Source organism: Drosophila bipectinata, chromosome 3L (genome assembly GCF_030179905.1).
Source record: "Drosophila bipectinata strain 14024-0381.07 chromosome 3L, DbipHiC1v2, whole genome shotgun sequence".
NCBI lineage: Eukaryota > Metazoa > Arthropoda > Insecta > Diptera > Drosophilidae > Drosophila > Drosophila bipectinata.
In genome coordinates, this window is record NC_091738.1 from 19,956,306 (window position 1) to 19,973,241 (window position 16,936).

Sequence of the window (16,936 nt, forward strand, 5' to 3'; positions counted from 1 at the left end):
AGAAAAAAGACAAGAAAATTGCAAAGGAATAGAAAGTTGTTTTGGTGGTGTTTGGGCTCCTAATCTTGAGCCTCAATCAAAAAATTTTTAGGGTCATATTTTTTTTTTTAATTTTTGAAAGGGTTATATTTTTAAAACATTAAAGTTGTTTCATGTGTATTGCTGACCTCAGAAAATACCAAAGCAGAGAGCGTTAAAGAACACATTCTTATCTTATCTGTATGTCGGATACATGGCGATAAGATACCAGCACCTGCCGCTGAATGCAATCACACACAGTTTTTTAGTTCCACTTTGGAGTTGACGACGTGCGCGTTACAAACTTGGCCAACAGCTAACAGCTAAAAGCGAGAAGACGTTTTTTAAGCGAACGAACTGAACGAACGAGCGACGGAAATGAAGTTGGCTAAGAAGTGCTCCACCTACTTGGTGATATGCCTGGGTAAAGTTCTGCATATGATTCTGCCAAGTTTTTGAGTTTTCCGTATCTTTGAGATACTTTTCGCGAGTGCCTGTATGTGTTTGTGTCTGCGCCGAAATGGCCATCAAAAAGCAGTGATGGTGCATCATAATGGCGGAATAGTTATACTCCGTGTCAGTTTTCCGGCTAGTGCATCCAAAAGATACTCTCGCTCCCGACAGGAGTGCAGGTGTGGGATTTTAATGAGCCAACTTTGGCAATTGGAGATTTTAACGATGAGTAACTGGGCCAAGTGTGCGTCACACAATCTGTGGAGACTTTTATCTTGCCAAAGCCAACTCTACAAATGTGTTGGCGCTTATCAGGGAAACGGTTGCGATAAGCCCTGTTTACTCACTGTTGCCCCATCACAGTGGGCTTTTTGGGCGTGTTTTTCTTGGGCGTGGTGACTCAGTGAGCTCAAGGGGAAAATCAAAGAAATTCCAATCGAAATGTGAATGAATTTCTGCCTTGCACTGAGTTATTTCGAGGACGGACAAAAGATTTCAACAAATTGTTTGAACGACAGCATTCCAGCTGTCCTCAATTAAATTGATGATTTATTCGGCAGTTAATAAATTCGAAAACATTTTCATTGGATTCATTAAAATTTGATAAGGCCGATAGCACAATTCAGTTCAGCCGGAAGTGGTAAAAGCTCGGTAATCATTTGCCAAATAAATTATGAAATATCCCGAAAAAAATCACACTTTATTTATATATAATAGAAACAATTAATTTTGGTTAGTGGCCAGCCGACGAAATTCGGTCGCGCTTCTAGCCACATCCATTTGGCATATGGTTTTCGTCACAGGCCCCCATTCCATGACTCAGCCAGTCCCGAGGGGTGGGCTAATCAAAGCCATCCATACAAATCAATAGTGCACTGGACAGAAAACCGATTTCCATATTAGCTAACCTCATGTTTAATATTTTATGCGCAAAATACGACGAATGTGCCGAACCAAAACAAACAGCCAAACTATCAAATTATTAATTAAAAATACATTTTAATAATTTTACGTGAAATCGAGTCTGACATCCGCAATAGAACAATGGCTAAGAATGTGCCAAAAGGCAACAAAGCCCTGTGTTCTGCCCTCCTTCCCCTCATGACAAAATAAAAAAACACGGATTCTTCTGGCCAACTGAAATTTATCATCAAGTTGGCGCGCGCGCGCGATTTTGGCTCAATCGGAATCAGCAGTTTTTTGCGCTGCTCTGCTGGCTCTGTTGTTAAACATTTTCTCAATAATTAATTGTTAATATCTTAACAAGTCTTCGCGCTTCGGCCATAACATGTTGGAGAGATCCATATGATGAATGGCCTGGGTTCCACGCTGTTTCAATGAGTTCCGTTCCGAGCGGTTTGGCTCGCTTTATTGCCTCGCTTGATGGATGCTTCAAAGCCATTGCCGCACTCGGAATCCAGCTCGGAATCGGAGTTGGAGTCACCATCGCAGCTGGCCACCTTCGACCACACGCGGCGCGTTCTTCAAATATATGTTCTGCGTCTCGGACAAATTGTTTTACTACCAACACGGTCGAGTGGCCCCTGTTTGGTACTCACACGGGAAAAAACAAAGTCTATCAATCAATTTTGAATTAATAGCTGAAACTTGTGGTATAAGAACTTATGGGATGATCGTTAATGACATACTTATGCGGTGTTTTTTGAATAAACAATATTGGTTAGAGTTTAATTAATGAAAAGAGATAAATTTAGAAATTGGTTAGAATTCCGTGATTGTATTCCAATTTTAAGTTTTATAAAATAGCTCCAAATAAGAAAATATTTATTTTTTAACGTTCTTGAAGTATTTGCATAATTAAAATTATTTTTTTCAGTGCTGCTGGCTTGTTGCATGCCGGAAACGGAGGCCACGCGACGCGTGAACCGCGGTCGTCGCACCCTCACCCGCAGATACTTCAGTAAGTCATGGCGTATACGTGATACATTCTCGAAACGTTACTAATCTTTGATTTTTTCAGGCGGCCTTGCCATTCCCGGCTGGGCGCTGATAGTGTGCATTGCCCTAGCGGAGCTACTGATTGGCGGTGCCCTGTACTTCATCCTAAAGAAAGTGATCCTGGACAAGGAGCCCGACGACAAGGGCGCTACGTACACGCCCGCCCCCACCACTTACACTCCAGCTCAGACCCATGACCCGGAGACCGTGACTCCCACGCCCGCTCAAGTGACACCAACGCCCACACACGCCACTGCAATCGCCTAATCGCCATCGGACACTCGCCATCCGGAAGTGTCATCCATAGCTAATAGTTCTATTCAATCCAATATAATCCAGTTCAAATGCCACCATAAACATAGCCATTTATAGCCATTTAATTAATGCACAGCGGCTGTAAGTTCTGTGCCCTTTGTTTGCCTTCATTTTCGAATAAAAACATTTGCTGCCAATGTGGCGCCGACCTAACAACTCGCGGGATTATTGAAACGAGTTCACATTCACATGGCTAATCGTTTGTCAAGCGATCATTTGGCTGGATTTTAGCATTTTATTGCACCGGCTATGAGGCGCGATATCCGCCCCTTTTCGATCAAGTTTGCCAGACGATTGTCTGCACCTCACGCACGCTATTGGATTTTAATTGTTTCAAACTGGTTTTTGGTTGGCATTACGCGGTGGGGTCTAGATTTCGGCGGAAATGAAAAGATCACTCCTCGAATCGCCTAAAATGATGGCCTACTTTTAGGTTTACCCAGATATCAATATGGCGGGTTTCAAGCCAAATCAAAAGACGTTAAAGTTCAACATTAAAGAATTATTTAAACTTAATGGTATTTCAAATTTCTGATGGTTTGAGATTATCTGGCCCTTGAAAAATACTCCCATCTGGACTTGTATTTGAGGCTATATCGCTGACTGATTTTGATGCCACTTGGGAGGGGGAGGCACTTGACGCCGTTTTCTCGCTTTGCCGCTGACAAATCGAAATTTATTATAAACGCCATTGAAAAATCCCCAGTGTGCCACTTGAGCCAGATCTCTAAGCTGCAACAGAGGGAAACATAGAAGCCGAGCCGGAGAATCCCGGCCAAGTCAAGGGCCCGGCAGCCAAGTAGCTGTAAATGCCAACAATTGGCGCAACCAGAAGCTTTTCCATAGCGACACGCCGCCGTGGGGCCCGTCGGGGTGGTGGGACGGAAGCGAAAGTACGAAGGGACGAAAGGGCCGGGGAAGGAGTCGAGTGGCGTAACCAAAGCGGATTCCAAAATTGACATAAAACAGACAAAAAGCGAATCGCTTAGGCGCAACCACCCGCAACCGAGGAGGCAAGAGCCGCACCACCCACGGTGGCAGAGCCACACACAAGCACACGAGTGCAACGGCAGCCAAAAATTGTACAACGGAAGCAACACAAGAATGTTGCACAAAAGAAAAATAATCCAGACTGCAGTTTTAAAATAAAATATTTTATTTGCAATCTAAAAATTAAATCAGAAGCTATCTTTGTAGATATGTACATATATCTTTTTAGAAAAAGATTATATTTCTGGAATCTGGATTTCATTTTCTCACTGTGCCATCCAGCCAACTAGGATACCTCTAAGGATATTTGGACTGGCACAGCAAAGCCACACAAAAGAGTCCTGCACGCCGACTATGTTCCCGAAAGGACTTTCGCCCCAAATGGGAATGCAAACACTTTGCATATGGTCAGAGAGCCGTACTCCTGCAATTGTTATGCTGGGTCAGCCGGAGGACCTCCGACGGGCGGGAGTCCCGGCGCTTGCAGTTCTCGGAGGAGCAGGCACTTGGCTGCAGTTTATGCGAGTGTTTGTGGGGTGTTAAAGTTTATCAACATATCGTCAACGTTGTTGTGCCGTTGTCTGACAACAGTGGCTCATATTTATTTATGGCTCAGCCTCCACTGGCCCCGACTCGTATTTCGGCCTGACCCCAACTGGCCGCAACTTGGCCGGATCTGGGTTCCGAGTCCAGGGTCGTGGGATGTGAGCTGGGTGGAGCACTTGTGGTTGAAGCTTTGGACTGTTAGCTGACAGTTTGGCAGCCGCTTCACAATGTTATCAAACTTTTTTTACTGCCTCTCCGTGTGGTGTGTGCTGTGTGTCGGGATGTGTATCTTCCTGGTATTCGGGGATTTAGACATGTACACTTGTTGTAAACAACAACATTAACAAGGGTTTTCCAGGACACTCATAAGCATTCATTGGAAATCCTTTTCGATTTATTTGCGTATTCAAACGGAAACATTTAAAGTGATTGCGGATGCAAATTTCCCTCCCAAGTAGGCAACAAGAAATTGCTCTGATGTACTACCTTTCCCCTCGACCTGGGGTTGCCTCTCGTTTCTGTGCTTTCTCTCCTTTATCTGCTTTCTTTCTTTGTATTTGTATCTGTGGGTGTGTGTGTGAGGATTTTCAAGATCCGAGCGCGTGCCTGGCAACATTTGCGGTTTTTGCACAAACTTCACACATCTTCTTATGTGAGGGGTTTGCTTGGCCTTACCTTTTTATTGTTGCCAGCCAGCACCATGAGAATTTCAATTTTCACACAGGTGCGCTTGTGTTTGTTGAAAAAATAAATATCAATCATACGCCCCAGTGGCCTTTGTAGGTTTTTGGCACAGGCCCCCCGACTTGCCGCATTTATGAGTTTTGTTTAATTTTATTTAGATGTTTGCTTTAACAATTAGTTGAATGCTCCCCGCTTTTGAGCCGAAAAACCCTTTCTGTATCTCTGATTTTGTTATGGAATTTGAATCTTTGCAAGAAAAAGGGCACAAGTTACTCCAATTAAATAAAGTGAATGCACTGCGGGATTAACAATAGAGTAACTTAAGCAAATAGCTTGACTTGGGCATCTGACGTTTCGTTTTTTCAAACTATCAGAGCTTTTGGCACTTGCGTGCGAAGCGTCTCGCTTTTATATGCCCATCAAGTTCGCACTAAACCACTAAAAAAGGCTGATAATCAGCTGAAATTGCTTCCAAAAATAAAGAAAAAACAAAAACACCGACCGAGGGGGCTCATCAATGAGCGGCGATCTGCGATCAGCGATCGAGTCAGATGCTCCACTTGAGCGGTAGTTTATTTTACTGCCGCTCGTTTCGGCTGACAGCATGTTAATTATTTCACTGGCTTTGCCGAAAGTGAATGATAGCTTGTCGCAACGGCAGTAGCCGACCGGCATTGTCTTCTGGTTAGCCCACCCCCACTGCCGTAAGTGCCACTTGACCAGAACTGTGATTGCGGCTTATCAGTCAACACAAGGCACCAAGCAAGTGGCTCAACCGATTGGCCTAGAGTCAATAAAAACACCCTGAATGGAAATTCATTAAAGTTTAACTCTCAGCCACTTTCACCTTTCAGTCCATTCAACGCCGTTTATGCAAATCGCTTGGCTACAACTCTAAAATGCAGTCTGAGGATAAATTTGTAACGAATTACCAATCAATTGACCAACGAAAAAAACAAACCAAACCGAAGCCAGACTTTCGGGAAGGAGGGACGACCGCAAAGAGGTCTGGGCCGGAGCTTGTAAAACGATTTGGAATTGGGATTGAAATTGCAATGCAGCCGAGCCAAAAACAAAAACAAAAACAATTTAAATATAATGGAACCACAACGAATCGGTCTCGTGGGGGCTCTGTGAATAATTCAGCAAGAGCTGGAGCAGTTGCAGCAGAATCAGTAGCAGAAGCAGTGGCAGCGGTAACAAATTAAATCAAATAGTTATATCATGCGAGCAAATCGCTGTGGATATCGCACATACGCCCCGTTGACCGCAGACTCGAGTCGCGGCTACTTACGCGTCGCACTCATCGCTCCGGGCATCAGTGCGCGCCCAGTGCTCAACCGCAGTAGATCGCGAATCGGGAATCGTGAATGGGGATATATAGTCAGTAACACAAGAAACAATTTTGAGTGAAACTATCAGAAATTTGCTAAAATATATAAATTATAAATGTAGACAACTATCTTAATCTTTTTACTTACATGTAAAAATACAATTCTAATTTAAATGGCAAATTTCTGAATTTTAGTGAACCAACGTTAGAGTGTAAAAATCTGCTTTTCAATGCCAATGAGATACAGCTGAAAAGCGCACAAATATTTGCACATCAGTTGTGGAGAGCTCCGCCCCAGTCCGCAACAGCGACTTCCTGTCCGGGCCACTTACGGCTGCTAAATTCGCCGAACACGTGCTGCAGCGTCTGCGGCCTGGATCTAAAACTCCGTCTACGGCTTTAACTGGAACTCCAATCAGGAGCCGTATTTTTTTGTTGCTTCAGAGACCAGAACCGAGACCCCTCCTGCCGCCATGCATTCGCCGGGTGCCAAAGTGTCGGGCTATGTCGTCCTGATGATTGTGCAAATAATTTTCCTGGTCCTATTCTGGCTGTTCGTGCGTTACGAAAAGGAACTCCTGCCGCCGGCAATCGATGCCGAAGACGCTGGATCAGCAAAGGAACACGTTTCAAAATATCCGCGTGAGTAGCAGGGATTTTGGCTTTCATTCCTCCAGATTTTTTTGCTAAAAAGAACGATTATGTTTTATGGGTTGTAGAAAGTTAAAAACTCGTCCATTAATATTTTGTTATCAAATAAAATGAATCATCCACTCCATATTTATTCTTAGTCTTGTCTCCGAGAATTAACCACAGATGTGCAAAAATAACTTTTTATAGCTATTGTCTGCTTTTATTTTTGGTTTATTTTAAAAATAATTATTTATGGTTAGTTAGACAGAATTTGATAACAGAATTCTGTGCCTAGCAACCGCTGGCATCTGAACCACTTTTTCCACTTTCTTTCATATGCGAAAATGTACATTCATGTTTCGAAACAAAAAAATGTTCACCTTCCGACAGGGAGAGCCCCTAAAAAATACCCCCTAGGACGGAAACAGGTTTTATTTTTAGCTTCACCCCAACGAAATTACCGAGTAGATTTGCAAATATATTTATTTTAAGCCTTCAGCAGTTTGTGTTTTTGTTTGTTTTGTGTTATTTTAATGCGGTTAATTAGCCATATTTGTCTAAAAATTTTGTTTATTTAATATAAACATTTTAAATAAACTAAAAAGTTAGTACGTTCGGTTGGAAAATGTATAATTTTTCATATTGAAAAACAAAACCTTTCAAAGCAGCTGAAAACAATTAAAATGGAAACTCTGGAGTGAGCTTTATACCAAATGACATATAGAGCTATTACCCATGCCACCAGGAGCACCCTAGTTCTGCTCTATTTTTGCGGGGATGGGCAAGTGAAGTCCTGGAGAAGGACCCGTATTGTTTGCCAAGTGTTGGCGGGTCATAAATAAATGAAGTTCTTTTTCGCACAGTCTCCGCAGTCTTTTGGGTCCCGTGGCACCAATTCCATTAATTACTTTCTGCCACTGGAATATATGTAGAATGTTCGGATACTACAGGCGAACCGAACTGGAATTCCGAACAATGGAGCACACACACACTCGCACAAATGAATAATTAAAGTCATTAATTTCAATTTATGCAAATGCGTCTGTAAACAACTTGTTGCAATTCATAATAAATAAATTAAACCGTATTTCACACTAATTGCACCCGCGCGGGCACACACACATACATACTCTCACACACGCACCACAGGGGTGACAGGGTGGTGTGGATGGAGTGGGTGGTTCAAACAACATTGGGGACCCGGCCAACGCCTGGCCAGGCCAGGGTGTCTTGGTGCCTGGGTGACATCAATCTCAATGCAATTGACTTTTGGCAGCAGACAATTGGGCGGTTAATTGAAACGACTTGACTCAATTAATTGGCATCCCCATTGGCCACTCTTCACTGTCCTATGGCCAGCCCTGAGCTAGGATGCTAACCCGTTTTCGCTCTTCCTCCCCGTAGAGTTCCAGGACATCCAGGTAATGATCTTCATTGGCTTCGGCTTCCTCATGACCTTCCTGAGGAAATATGGCTACAGTGCCACAGGCTTCACCCTGTTCATGGCCGCCCTGGTGGTGCAGTGGTCCGTACTGATGAAGGGATTCCTTCACATGGAGGATGGCAAGATCAGGTAAGGACTGACACATCCATTTATTAATTGCTTCGCCTTGCGGTCTCCTGTCCAAAACTGACAGTCGGCAAAGCAAACAAGCTCCAGAAATAAAATGAAGAAAAATGGCCTGGAGCCGGCAATGAATTCAAGCAATTACTTTAAATGAAGAAGTCAAGCCAAGGGTGGGTGGTTCGGTGATTGTGTGGGTTCGGTGAAGGGAGTTAAGTCAACCTGTACTTATTCTAAGTGAAATGGGCAACAATCTCAAGCCAAAGTCAAACGACAAACAAAGGACACGAAGCAGCAAACGAGTAAATGGATCCGACTTAAAAGTTCACTGAAAATGATTTCTTATACGGAATACGGAAGCTTTTATAAATAAATGGTTAGTCTGGAAAAAAGGACTTAAATATTAAATACAATTCTGTTCTCTAGTAAATTATTTTGTGAAAGTAAAAGCTACCAATATATTCAGAATACGATTTCATTGAAAATATTTATTTCCCGTGTGGAAACATTAACCACCATTGCAAATGGAAACGCTTTAAAATGTATTCCATTTCATTTGGCGGCCATTTCTTGGACATTTTTTATGCGTAGGGGGCGTGTCACCTGTCGCTCGGCTTGCTAATCGGGTTCCATGTCCTTTCCCGTCCACAGCCTCTCCCTGGAGAACATCATCGATGCGGATATTGCCGCCGCGGTTCCTTTGATTAGCATGGGCGCCCTCCTGGGCAGGACCACGCCCATCCAGCTGCTCTGCATGTCAATCTTCGAAGTGGCTCTGTTCGCCGCCAACGAGTATCTGGCTCTGCACGTTTTCAGTGTGAGTTTATTTTTGAAAGCCAATAAAAGTAATTGCTTCCCAACTAATTCGTTTTATCTACCCACTTTAAAATAATGAAAATACTGAGAAGAACAAAAATAGACAATAATAATAATATTTACCTAAAAAATTATGCATGAAAATAAGTGAAAATAGGTCGCATTTTATGTGCCCTTCTGGGTCATATTAAATGCAAATAAAATAGACATGAATGCAATATATCTGGCACTAATTTTATGCGTTACAGGATGTATGATTTTTACCCTCGTAAATTATTCCAAAGTGTTACTTTTATTTTTTGTAGAGGTTTAGCTTTAAAGCTGGCTGGTTCTGACCAATAATTATTGGTTAGGTCATATATTATTATACCTATTATAATAGGTCAAGTTTTAAAGACTTTTTTGGTAGTTTTGAATTTATTATTTGTGCGTTTAGTTTATCAAAAAAATAAGTCAGGATATTGAATAAATTAATTTTTTATACATTGTTCAAGCTTATTTGTTTTTATTAAAGGGTTATAATTTAAAGTCATCTAATAATGTATAATTCTCTCTAATACAGATTTGCGACTGCGGTGGCTCCATCACAGTGCATGCCTTCGGCGCCTACTTTGGCCTGGCGGTGGCCCTGATGCTGCGCCCCTCGAGTGACCAAAACGAGGCCGGAAAGCTGGAGGGCGCCAGCTATACATCGGACATATTCGCCATGATTGGCACCACCTTCCTGTGGGTGTACTGGCCCAGCTTCAACTCGGTGCTGGCGGCTGGAGCCGGCGGCGAGCGAGCCATTTTGAACACGTTCTTGTCATTAGCCGCGGCAACAGGTGAGTCACGTGCCCCGGCAATTAGCCAAGACTCAAGTGGAGGACAGCTGGAGGACATACTCCGTGCCCCGCCCCTCACATCCTTCGGGCTGTCTTGGTCCACTAATACTTGCGCATATCTTCACGCTCGGCGAGGGCATTCCTCCCGCTAGCTTTGTTAATTATAATGTTGGCGGGCCTATTAGCACGGCTACCGATGAAATTGAAAAGGCCCAGAGCCATGGTCCTGCCAGCTCCTTTAGGTCCTTGTGCATGCGTCTCACAAACTAATTAAATGTCAAATAGTTTCGTTAACACATTTGAAAATTTATTTTGAGCACGTAGCACACATAAAAACGAACCGAATGGCGTGAGTGTGGGTCAGCCTGTCCGGCATTTGCTTAGCCATATCGAATAGAGGACCAGGCCCCAGTCCAGCTCACACATAGAAAATGTGCTAAAAGCAGCACCACATCCCTTGGTCAGGGCTCAGGGATTCCGGTCTGGGGTCGGGATCTGCCTTGGTTGACTCGCTCGGTTAATGTAAATAACAAAACACAAATTAAATGTATACAAAGGATACCCAGCAGCAGCGGCAACAACAGCAAAAGCGGTAATAATAGTAAGGCCAGCAGCTGAGATAAGCCAAGTAGAGGACGGCGACACTTGGCTAGCTGTGGCCAGAGCTTTTGTGTTCTGGCCATTTGGCTCTGCTCTTCTGGCCATGGTATTAAAGCCCTCACGTAACATCAGTGTAGGCAGCACCTAAAAAGGCACATAAGTAGGGTGGATGAAAGGGGAAACCATGGTCGAAAGGAAGCTACTCTTTATTTTTATAAAAATATAAAACTAAATATGACAAAGTTACTCAGCACAGACAGGAAGGTTTTGATTTTCTAATTCCTGTTGGCTTCTGATTTTTCTCAATTTCAAGATTTATTTTCAAAAATTAATACTTGTTTGCCGGAGACTTTATTTGAATAATTTAACTTCTCAATATTTTTAGAAAAACATGCACTGCATTTGCGTTTTTTCCTTTTCCGAAAAAAGTTTTTTCTTGCTCGGCCAATTGAGTCATGAATTCTACTCTCAACTGAGTGCATATTCAAATTTAGTGCAAATTTATCTTTGACCAGATGAAACTTAATCAATGGATTCCAATCTCTGCTGCAGAACGGGATGACCCCATCCCATAAATAGATATCGTAGAGTATCCACTGGAGGTACTAGAGGTGGAGAGGGAAAGTGGAGGCCTGTCGGAGCATTTTATTCGGAAGGATGTGCGATTAGTTGAGTCAACGTGCGGCGTTTCAGTGCCCCCCGTATGTTGCAATGTACTTTTCCCCCCTCACAGACCCCACACCCGTCATCCATTCAGTGGCCGGTTGCTTGGCTCACTAGTTGTTGCCTTAATTAAACTAAAGCTGGGATTCAGTTCGATGCTGAAATTAGAGGCGGTCTGGTGGGTGTGGTCCACGGTCCCATGTCGGCCATGTCGGCCATGCGGGCGGACATGCATGGTCTGGCTAGGAGACAGCAGGCGGCAGGAGGATGGCAGGGTGGATCAGACGACGCCATTTGGTGTCCGAATGCGGCGCCAACAGCAAAAATACGCCCCAGTTGTTGTTTTCACACCAGGCACAAAATGAGCCGGGGAGTCGTCTGGGCCTTCTCCTGGGAAAGCAGAGAAAAAACTTAAAAACTAAAACATAATTATTTACTTTAACTAGATTTTAAAAAATAATTAAAAACTAGTATGAAGTAGTGCATTATATAGAGTTTATTTATTGGTCTTTTAAAGGTAGAATATTTGTTCAAGATTAAAAGTTTTTTCTCAGTGTCTGTTTTAGGTTTGGGTCTGGTTAGAACTCCGGTCTGGTCAGCCAGGCGGCTTTTTCGGGGCAACGCAAAATGAGGGGCGACACCGAGGACGGAGGCTGCCCGCATTGGCCAACAACGTTAAGCACAAAACACATTTTACAGTCGCAAGTGACACCATTGGCGTTAATTTAAATTGTTTAATGTTCGAGCAGCAGAAGCAGGACCAAGATCCAAGAACAAAAACAAAAACAGAAACAAAAGCCAGCACAAACAAGTGGAAATCCTGAATCTCGGATATGCCGTTGGCTTGGCTTTGGTTTAGTCCTCGAGCTGGGAAAGGACAAGAACGTGGACGAGGATGAGGACGAGGACGAGAATGAGGGCTGTAAAAAAGCTGTTTAATTGATTTTTAAGCCAGAATTTGCTGTCCTCGTTGTTTTGTGTCGCCCGAACAACGTCAAAAGCTGTTTTGAAATTGTTGCGGTTCGTACCACATGCCTCCTGCCCCCCCACTCCATCTGGTTGAGATTTGCCTTACTTATTTGCAGTGGCCAACCGACGCCTGCCCTCAACTAATTTATGCAAATTATTATGGCTGCAACATATGCTCCGCCATAAAATGGAGATTTTTAAGTATTTAGTGTTATTCAGCCGAGATTTATGCTGGCTGCCGGTCATAAACTGAAGCGTCCTTGTTGTAGTGCGGTGCTGGGCGGTACTCGGTGGTACTGGGTGGTGCGGTGTGTTGCTCTACGCTGCGGCCAGCGGAAAATCAGAAAAGCCCTGGGGGCCATCCGGAAAATACTGGAAATCCGGGGGATCTTGGCACTGTCGTGTTTACATTTTTATTAGTTTTGTGTTTATTGCAAAAGTGTGGTTCAGACCAGAGGCAGTGGCCATGCCAGTTGGGTGTGTCATTTCTGCTGCCCGAGTGATTAGCAAAGCTGGCTGTCAGTGTCGTTGGCCCACATTCATAAACAAAGCTGAGTTTCACATTACAGACTGTTTCAGATTTAATCCTGTTAAATTAAAGTTTTTAATCTGTTTATCGTTCTTTAGAAGGACTTATGTACTTTCAATTGAGGGAATGTTACAGATGAGCTACTGGTCGTATACGTAATATTTACGAGGAAATAGACTTGAAGACTTTGATCTTTATATGATAAATATTGAATAGCTTATCGATTAATTACTAAGGAAATCTTTAACCTAAGTACCAGTTACATAAGTCATTTTAAAGAGCCAAAAAAATAGGGGAAACCTTTGCAAACCAGTTGCATTTTAATGAACTCGCCTAAAACTCATTCAAAAATGAATCAAAATCACGTAATTAAACCATCCCACCTGGGAAGCATTCAAAATAGACTCTTGCCTTCAATTGAAACCATAACTGTGAGTCCCGACTCCGGACTCCGGAGGACCACAGACTCCCACCTCTATTCGGCTGCATTCTTTTTCGTGCCATTTTCACCCTTTCGCTGCGTATCCTTCGTTCCAGTGACCACCTTCGTTGTATCCGCGCTTGTCAGCCACGAGAATAAATTGGACATGGTGCACGTGCAGAACTCGACTCTTGCCGGGGGCGTGGCTGTGGGCACGGTGTGTAACTTGCTGCTCGGCGCCCATGGAGCCGTCTTAATTGGCATTATCGCCGGCACGGTCTCGGTACTCGGCTATCGCTATTTAACAGTAAGTTTGGCGGGATTCCCAGTCCTTAGTATTCTTAAGATACTTTTATAAATATTATTACACATATTAAGAAATTCGTAAAATGTATATTTTTTTATTTTATATTGTAATTTATTATTGAGTATTATTTATTTTATAAAATATACCCCACCTAGAACACTAACAACTTTTAGGGATAGGGTAAAAAAAACTTCCAACGCACTCCCTGCCAAAGTTAGCGTCTATTCATATGCCAGTAGTCCTGGATTGGATTCGCGGTGAACGAAAATTTTTGGGGGGGAATAGGATGTTGAACTAGAACTATCTGGCTGGGGCTTCACTTTAATTAGTGCGCCCAGGAAAAATGCGACGCTAATGAGTAAAGTTTGTTGCCCGCCGGTCAGCCGCAGCCGTAGCAGGATTTTATTCCGGACAGGGACATCGCCCTGGAACCAGGCCGGATTGCCATTTGCATTACAGCCACGCAAAATAAAATTCCGTGTAGGTGGATGTCCTTTTACCTGCAGCTCTAATACATTTTTTGAACTCTACAAGCACTCGCATAACTTTAAAAAAATTAAAGTCATTTGGAAATGGTTCTATGCTGTGATACTTCTATTAGGAAAATACCTCCCATTAATATTACTTTATTACAGCTTTAAGATATTTATTTTTTGAATAAAAACAATTGGAAAGGGATAAATCGGTGAATCGTATTCCAATTATAGTATGTCGCTAACAATAGCTTTATCAGAAAATAGAGGATTCATTTTCCATTGACAGCTTTTTGTTAAATTATTTGCATTGTGTTGTTTTTCAGCCCTGGATGACTGCCAATCTGCGGCTGCACGACACCTGTGGCGTGCACAATCTGCACGGAATGCCGGCCCTTATTTCCGCCATTGCCTCGGCCATTTACGCCTCCATGGCCACCTCGGGTGACTATCGATCGGAGCTGCAGGACATTTTTCCGGCCATGGTTGGCACCAACGGAACTGATACCAAAATCATGGGCGTAAGTTTCCTGAGTGCATCTTTGATCTCATATACTAATGCATTTTTTCCGCAGGGTCTTGGCCGAAATGCCAGTTCCCAGGCAGGCTACCAGTTGTTTGGCATTGCTGTGACCCTTCTCATTGCCATCGGTGGAGGCATTTTAACAGGTTTGTACTCGTATATGTAACCAGTTAATGAGTTCACTATCCTTACTTATTCTTAAATCAAAAAGGAGCCGTTTTGAAGTACGCCAGCTTCCGGAATCTGAAGAAGGACGAACACCACCAGGACGAGCATTACTGGGAGGTCCCTGCCGTGGAGAACAAGGAGGAATAGTTAAGTTTTGTGCCTGCCCCCAGAAATTGATTCCAGCTCACTGTCTTCGCCTCAACGACTTACGATTACTTTATTATTTTATTTACATTTTATTTACTTTACGAAATGCATGTATTGTCCTTGAGCCTTGCACCTCCAACCCTCTCAACCAGAAAAGTTTACAAAATTGTTGCCATTTTCGTTTTCCTCCCACGCTCTGCACTCGCTTTTCGCTGATTTGATTTGCCGCCTTTTTTGCAGTGAACTAGAAAGAGTTGACGAGCTTTTGTCGTAAGCTAAAATACCCAGGCGACATCAACAGGACAATGGGTGCCAGCCAATCCTTTTGTTGTCCTTGCCAGCTCCGCTTAATTTTTGTAGACATTTGTCGCATTTAATTAAAAACTCCAACAATTTACACATTTAATTAGCGTAGTGCACAACGAAAAAGCCCAACACAACACAAAAACAAAAAAAATCAAAAAAAAAGTATTAGCAATAAAAATATTTTAAATGTGACATTGCCTCTCTCTCTCTGCTCCACCCCCCCGCACGACTGCCCCGCATGTGTTTCGCAAATTTTAATGGAATTAAAATTATACACATAAAATCCAACAACGAACGAACGACCAACAATGGCGGTACTACTGGGTGCTGCTCGGGTGATGGCGAAAAAGTTTAAATATGCTCGCCAAACTTTTGGATGATGCGAATGCCGCCAATGCCGCCGCCGTCGCCGTTGCGAACTATGGCTCCAACTCCGATTCCCAGGCTGCTGCCAACTTTAATTGGCGCCCGTTCCTGCTGCGCAACTGGAATGCAATTGTCCCCGCCAACAATTTGTATGTGCGCGGAGCTCTGCATTAGAGCCCGCTAATTAACTGGCCCAAGACAAAGTGCTTGGCTAATTAGCCGACTTTTGGCCACCGAGGCACTGAAACAACGAGACACCAAGACCCAAAGTCATCGTCTTGGAATTGGATCCAATTCCTCGCCAGTCCGATCCGGTCAACTTGGCCGGCTCAGCCGGCGATTAGCGCACCTGGCGCCCGAGGCAAGTAATCGCCGGACAAAAGCGAACCAAGAATAATGTCTTTCGAACGACTTGCGATAAGCTGGCGGCCAACTACTTAACTTGGCTTTGTCACCACAACCACACACACTCGAGACACACAGACACCCGAGCAGGACACAAACAAGACAAAATATAAACAATGCCCAGAAGGCAAACAATTACCGGAAAAAGTTCAACAAGTTTCAATAAAAATTGTCAGCCTGTCAAAGACTTGGTTTCTTGTTTTTACTCATTTACAGCCATAGAGATAAACAATATTGGTTAGAGATTTCAGGGTAATTCTGATTTCCGTAATCTCAATAATTGGTTAAGTTTAACTATAGCTTAAACTGTAAAGTAAACTAAGAGCTAATGGTGTTTTAAAAGAAAATCTTTCAGGTTATCTTTCAGAAATCGTTATAATGGAGATGTTATAATATTTTCTTTTAAAAAAAAATTTACTTTGTCTGTCTACTTTACAAAAATGAGTTTTCCTCAAATTAAGACGTTAACCTCCATCATACGGTAAAACTAAATATCAGAACGCACCTCTTGCCTACCGAAAATCAACAAAATATAATGAACTCCAATAAAAGATGTCCATTGCAATAAAATGTGACGTTTCAAAAGGGATCTGTTGACACAAAATCCTTGTAATTGGCTTTTTTGTTGTGCTTTTCTATCAAATGGCCAAAAACATCATTGATTCAAATCTAAGGCTAACAAAATACTGGCAGTATTCAAGTTTTATGAACTAAGGAGAGGCCTTAAAATTTGTAGGATGGCCTCCCAAGCATGGAAAGTGGTAGTAGCCGAGTAGGCAAATGAGTGGCCAAAGTGACTGCTTCTGTTTCCACAGCTCCTGTTTGACTGCCAGACGAGTCTGGCAAGACCAGGAGGTCCTGGACATGGGGAAAGTCCTCTGACAGGAGAAGGGGAGTCCGGGGCAGGAGACAGAGTAGATTGTG

At 43.1% G+C, this 16,936-nt stretch overlaps 2 protein-coding genes across 3 annotated transcripts; both read left to right on the forward strand.

The window, feature by feature from the left end:
- Positions 1-279: 279 nt before the first annotated feature.
- On the forward strand, positions 280-2,901 carry hoka. Its single transcript, XM_017235051.3, has 3 exons — positions 280-442; positions 2,309-2,392; positions 2,453-2,901. Exons 1-3 carry the CDS (start codon positions 397-399, stop codon positions 2,695-2,697), a joined length of 375 nt encoding a protein of 124 aa, XP_017090540.1. The 5' UTR covers positions 280-396; the 3' UTR covers positions 2,698-2,901.
- A 3,303-nt stretch (positions 2,902-6,204) lies between these two features.
- Positions 6,205-15,796, forward strand: Rh50 (Rhesus blood group-associated glycoprotein Rh50). 2 transcript variants are annotated; one of them, XM_043212244.2, is made up of 10 exons: positions 6,205-6,348; positions 6,494-6,940; positions 8,336-8,504; positions 9,147-9,312; positions 9,874-10,135; positions 13,434-13,624; positions 14,424-14,618; positions 14,673-14,766; positions 14,832-14,934; positions 15,592-15,796. In XM_043212244.2, the coding sequence occupies exons 2-10, from the start codon at positions 6,772-6,774 to the stop codon at positions 15,779-15,781; spliced, it is 1,539 nt and encodes a 512-aa protein (XP_043068179.2). In that variant the 5' UTR covers positions 6,205-6,348; positions 6,494-6,771; the 3' UTR covers positions 15,782-15,796. The 2 variants fall into 2 exon arrangements, with proteins under 2 accessions (XP_043068179.2, XP_017090539.1); XM_017235050.3 differs by lacking the exon at positions 15,592-15,796 and adding an exon at positions 15,176-15,426.
- The last annotated feature ends 1,140 nt before the right edge of the window (positions 15,797-16,936 follow it).

Coding starts and splice junctions, on each gene's coding strand:
- hoka (XM_017235051.3), top strand. CDS start 397: ATGAAGTTGGCTAAGAAGTGCTCCACCTACTTGGTGATATGCCTGG. Junction 443..2,308: donor CTACTTGGTGATATGCCTGG/GTAAAGTTCTGC, acceptor TATTTTTTTCAG/TGCTGCTGGCTTGTTGCATG. Junction 2,393..2,452: donor CCTCACCCGCAGATACTTCA/GTAAGTCATGGC, acceptor TGATTTTTTCAG/GCGGCCTTGCCATTCCCGGC.
- Rh50 (XM_043212244.2), top strand. CDS start 6,772: ATGCATTCGCCGGGTGCCAAAGTGTCGGGCTATGTCGTCCTGATGATT. Junction 14,619..14,672: donor CTGATACCAAAATCATGGGC/GTAAGTTTCCTG, acceptor TTTTTTCCGCAG/GGTCTTGGCCGAAATGCCAG. Junction 14,935..15,591: donor GTGGAGAACAAGGAGGAATA/GTTAAGTTTTGT, acceptor ATGGCGAAAAAG/TTTAAATATGCTCGCCAAAC.